The sequence below is a fragment of the Arachis duranensis genome, chromosome 9, assembly GCF_000817695.3.
Source record: "Arachis duranensis cultivar V14167 chromosome 9, aradu.V14167.gnm2.J7QH, whole genome shotgun sequence".
NCBI lineage: Eukaryota > Viridiplantae > Streptophyta > Magnoliopsida > Fabales > Fabaceae > Arachis > Arachis duranensis.
Window position 1 is genome coordinate 115,482,426 of NC_029780.3, and position 6,000 is coordinate 115,488,425.

Genomic DNA, 6,000 nt, shown 5'->3' on the forward strand with positions numbered 1-6,000 from the left:
TGACAAATTGGCGAAGACAGTGCTGGGGGAAGCACTTTGACGTGGTGAAGCCGGAAGAGAAGTTGGACTGGTACGATGAAGAAAGCTCGTGCTGTTATTACAATGTGTATACGGATGAGAAGACAATGTTCATCACCATTGATACTTATCTTTGCTACCTCATTGGTTTCGAGCTGCATGGTATGATCCATAGACATGAAGCGGGTAAGAGCCAAGATTCTAGTAAGTCCAAGAAGAAGGTGAACAAGAAGAAGAACTCACGAGGTGCCTTTGATTTCTAAGATTAGTAATGAGGTAATGCATGCATAGTTTGATTAGACTTTAGAGTAGTATATGACCGTGATTCTATCCTTGTTAATGATAGTAATTTTTACCCTTTCAACTCTTATCTGGATTTGGATATAGATTTTTGTCATGGAGGCCACTCAAATAAAGACGCCTAAATCGTCTTTTTTAAAGATGTTTTCATATTATGTTTTAATTTGTTTCTGTATAATTTATTTGGTATTCTTCATCACATATTATTAAATTCTTCAAAAAATTTTCTTTCCAAAAAGAATAAAAAATATTTAATTTGGATTAAAACAAAAAGGTAATAGATTAACATCAATATATATATATATATAACAAGCTCAAACCTCTTAAAATTTAGTAAAAAAAATCTCTTAAAATTTGTATAAATAAAAAAATAATTAATTTATATTCGTACAATATATAAAATAATTACTATATTATTATTATATTATAGATTAAGATTTACTAATTTAAATTTTTTTTAATATAAGCATTAGAAATAAATAAAATTTTTATAACTAAATGTAGTGTAACAAAATATATAATATTAATTAGTTCTTAAAAAATTCTAAAAAAATAGTTTCTTTTATTTTAGTAAAATAACTAATTATTAAAGTATACAAATTAATTATTTTTTTCTCATATACAATTTTTTTAAGACATAAAAGTAATTAATTAGGACATTGGTTAAGATAATTAAAGTCACTATTTTATTAAATTTTTAATTTAAAGAAAAATTCTAGTTAATTTTTGTATAGAAATTTCGAATTTGAAAACATTGATAAAATTATGTTGAATTTTGATTTATTTGATTCTCATTTAAATTAATCACTACATAAGTTAAAGTTCTATTTTGAAGTTATATTCAAGCTTTAATCTGATTTTTAAAGTTTCAATTTACTTAGTTTGATTTTTTAACTTTGGTATTCGTGACTCATATTAGGGTTTTAAGTGTTTAGTTAAAAAAAATAAGGTAAAAAAATTTTAATTGTCACATTAAATAGTCGCTAGAATGTATAATGTAGCAGTCGTTAGTCCATCTCAGCATGTCGTTAACGATTTTGTGAGACAGTGACAAAAATAAGATTAGGAACCAATGTGAGTCATAACTATTAAGTTGGGAGACTAAATTGAGTAAATCGAAATTTTTGAAATTAGATTGAAACATAGTTGTTAGAACCGAATCAGTGATCGAACCGGTCAAGTTACTGTTTCACTGGTTTATTGGTTCAACCGATAAATCACTGGTTGGAACGATAAAACTGGTCTCACGTAAATATAAAATATAAAATAGTTAAAAACTTAAAATTAAAATTTGAAATACATATCTTCACTAACATTTTATGAAGAATCAAGTCTCAGGTAAATTAATAAATTTTTAGTAAAATTTATATTTATGTTAATAATTTTATATAATTAGAATATAATTAATTTGAGAAAAAATAAAAATTAAATTAAATTAGATATTTATGTATACTATATAATTAGTATTTGTCAAATATAATACTTAGAAGTGTAATGGCTAAGTGGCAAGTAGAGGTTGTTTTTGCTTCAAGGTTCTTGGTTCGAGACTTTGTGGAGACATTTTAAAAAATTTTTCAAGTAGACCAGTTCGGTTAGACCGGTTTTCACCAGTTCTTACCGGTTCACACCGGTTTTATTCCTTAAAACGGTCTAAGGAGTAAACCGAACCAGACTAAAATCCGGTTCTTGTCCGATTCACTAATTTTTCGGTCGAACCAGTTGATCCAGTTTGATTTTTACAACTATGGATTGAAATATGAATATAATTTCAGAGACCAACAAGTATTATCTCTTTGTTGACAATTAAGTTGTTTTAATGGTAATTAAGATCTAATAATGGTTTATAATAAAAGAAGCATTCTTTTGCAATACTGAACCTATAGTAGTAGTTAGGGGTGTTCATAGATTAGATCATATCCATATAAATCCACAGTATTTATCCGTATCTGATCTGTAATTTGAGGATGTGATCTGATCTGTAATTGGATTGGATCGAATCGGATCTACACTCTAATCAGATAGAAGTAAATATGTTTAAAAAAGTAAGCAAAAAAAATTATTGACTTTTTTTATAAAAATAAAATTTTTTAATATTTTTTATTTTATGGATATATTTGATATCTGATCCAAACATAAAAAGTGCAAATATCGAATTTGATCTAATGAGTTTAGTGCGGATTGGATCGAAATTTCAGCTATATCCCATCTGTAAACACCCCTAGCAATAATAACTAAAAAATTATAATGATTATATTTTTAACTAAGAGGAAGTGCCAAAAAAAAGTCTCTTGGTCTCTTTGTTGTCTAAGACCGGTATAATATAATTCTTTTAATATTCAGATCCTTTAACAAGACAAGATTACCATTCTACCCTTAGTTTTAAAATGCCAAAAATGTCCTCTTGAACACATATCATAAGATGGGCGTCCCTACATCGTTTTTATCCCCAACGTTTAGGGTAAGTCTCAAAGTTGTCCCTAACGTTTAAATCATCCTATTTAAATCCCTAACGTTTCAAAATTGATTCAATGTTGTCCTGCCGTTAGGATTCTGTTAACGGAATTGATGGCAAGATAAAATTGAGACAATTTTGAAACATTAGAGACTTAAATAGGACGAACACGTTAGGGACAAAAACGATATATAAAAATAAATTTTAATTTTATTTTTTAATAATATTAATTTTTTACCGTATATAATTATTCAATTATTTTTTAATCATATATAAATAAATTACTCTTAATAATACTTTTTTTGTGTTATTCAATTATCTTTTTAAAAAAATCATTAATTATTAAAATAATTAAACTTTTCACAACAAAAATAATAAAAAAAATTATGAACGAAAATCATTCTGATAATTTTTTGTATTTTTATTCATATTTTAATTATAAACATAAATATAATTTAATTATATTATTTATGAAATGTGACTATAGATGTAGATAAAATTTAGTTATATTAATTATATATAATTTTATTGTATTGTATTGCTTATAAAGTTAGATTATAATTATGACAATAGAATTGTTCTTTTATTTTTATATGTGTGACTAATTGGTGGTGTTAAAACATTACTCTTAACTATAAATAAGGTTTATAATTTAAAAAATCAAAGACTCAATTAAAAAGATACGAAAAAATGATGTTAAAATATTCTAACTCTTTAAAATAAAAATATTTGAAATTTAATTAAAAATTATTTAAAATTTAAACTCAATAAAAATTTATATTCAATGTGTTTTGTATTAAATATATTTAATAACCTATTATATCATATTAGTTGAAATTAGTTTTTATAATGTTAGTTTTTTAATAACACTTTATTAGAAAAAACCATATTTTCAGGATCATGTTGGGTTCAATGCTGATCTTGAGAACCATTGTTGTTAGTGGTTGTAGGATCAGGGACTTGCAACGTTTATCGGATCATCTTCTTGGAGTGGTCGGGGTGGTGGAATCTGCAAAGATACTCCGCAGTCTGAATGAGTTTGTACCTAAGGGCTTCTGGCTCTCCTTTATATAGCTTATGATAGTTATCTTATCTTATCTTAATTACTTTTTTATTTATAAACATTTTAAGAGCTTGTTTTATTATATATATTTTGATGAATGTGATATATTTTTTTATGTAAATAATCTTTTAAAAAAATCTAATAGTTAATCTATTACCTTTTTTTTATAGTCCAAATTAGGGCAATTTACTTAAATAAATAAAATGGGAGAGTTGTTTACCTAAATGTGCAAATCTGTTTGTTGTTACGTTTATGTGCAAAACCGGATTTATATGTAAACCGTGGCAACCCACCACGGTTTCTAAACATTCATAAACCGTGGGAGGTCACCACGGATTAGGAGCAAATGGTTTTACATGTAAACCGTGGTAGGTCACCACGGTTTACGAAGGCAAATCGGCGTGCATAAACCGTGGGGAGTCACCACGGTTTATGAGGAAACAATGTTGAACGTAAAACCCGGTAACCCACCGCGGTTTACGTGTGTCTACATATATAAGTAATCCGCTGAAGGCAGGGACGGATTCATTAGCAACCTAAGGAAGAAAGTGGGTTGATTGTTGTAGAGAGAATTTGGGAAAAGGTTTGGAGGCAGCGAAGGAGAAGTGGGTGGTGGGGCCAATGGAGGATGAGGATCGATTGTACCGACTAAATGGCATCGCTCACGTGGCAGGATATATCGACGAAGAGGTTAGTTACTGTTATTGTTATTATTATTGTAATTAAATTTAATTCTAATATAGCAATTGATATGTTAGTAGGAATATTGCTAGTAAATATTTTTATTTTATTACGTTTATTTGTTTTATGATTCTGATTAATATTATTTACATAAATATTAATGTTATTATCGGTATTGTTAGTAATGCATATTTTATTATGCTTATTTATCTTCTTAGTGTGGCTAATAGTATTTTTGCACAATATTTTATTATCATTATTAATATTTTATTCAAAGATTTTTTTTCCTGTATTTATATTGTTAATTTGTTGTAGTGAGTGCACAGTTTTCTTAGCTTCAGTATTTAATACACGATAACAGAACCCATGAATTTAATGTGCACAGTTCTCTTAGCAATTTTATTACCGACGTTTTGCAGCCTAGTAGGGTTATTACAGCCGTTAGGCGGCAGCAGAATATGTCCTTACATGACCGGATTATACCGTATCTGGAGACTGCGGGCTTGTATCATCTTGCTAGGCTAAACAGTCAGTGGTTCTGGGTTGATGAGTCTCTGCTTAGCGCATTTATTGAGCGGTGGCGTCCGGAGACCCACACGTTCCATATGCCGTTTGGTGAGTGCACCATTACTTTACAGGATGTTGCGTATCAGCTGGGTTTGCCGATTGATGGTGCACCCGTTAGTGGGTGCTTGACTAAGTTTGAGAATCTTATGGAACACGGTAGACCAGCATGGGTGTGGTTCCGGGAGTTGTTCGGGGAGTTACCTCCACAGAGTAAAGTGAAGCAGATGACAGTGTGCTACACCTGGTTCCACGAGAGGTTCCGAGTTCTCCCTGCAGATGCTACTGATGAGACCGTGCGTGTATACGCACGCGCTTATATCCTGATGTTGTTGTCGTCTCAGCTGTTTGCGGACAAGAATGCAAACAGGGTACACCTTCGCTGGTTGCCTTATTTGACATCATTGGATGACTTGGGCAGATATAGCTGGGGCTCCGCTGCACTAGCCTGGTTGTATAGGTGTCTTTGTCGTGGTACAAACAGAAACGTCGTTAACTTGGCTGGGCCGCTACACCTACTACAGTCTTGGATTTTCTGGAGGTTTCCCACTCTGAGGCCCACTGGTTTTGACCGGTTCGGTTTTTCGCTTGCTTCAAGGTATGGTTTAAAAATATGCGTTCATAAATTGTAAAAAATGCTAGTGTTATGGTTTGTTTTGACATCATTTCAATTTAAATTGTAGGTGGGCCGAGTTTGTTCTGAGGAACGATGCAGGGGCATAGAGATTAGTTTCCGCACGCCTTGCACTTGATCGTTTGCGTGTCCACGATGTGAGTGATTTATTTATTACTGATAGTCGTACTAGTTTTTCTTACATGCCACTGCCTCATGAACGTCTTACTGTTTCTATGCAGTTTGTGTGGGAGCCTTATTCTTCTGCTGATGTTGCTGCTGTTATTCATCTGGAGATACTAGCTGATG

At 30.6% G+C, this 6,000-nt stretch overlaps 1 protein-coding gene across 1 annotated transcript; it reads left to right on the forward strand.

The window, feature by feature from the left end:
* The first annotated feature begins 4,454 nt into the window (after positions 1–4,454).
* Positions 4,455–5,801, forward strand: LOC107467617 (serine/threonine-protein phosphatase 7 long form homolog). The gene is made up of 3 exons (XM_052254426.1): positions 4,455–4,523; positions 4,934–5,676; positions 5,762–5,801. Exons 1-3 carry the CDS (start codon positions 4,455–4,457, stop codon positions 5,799–5,801), a joined length of 852 nt encoding a protein of 283 aa, XP_052110386.1.
* The last annotated feature ends 199 nt before the right edge of the window (positions 5,802–6,000 follow it).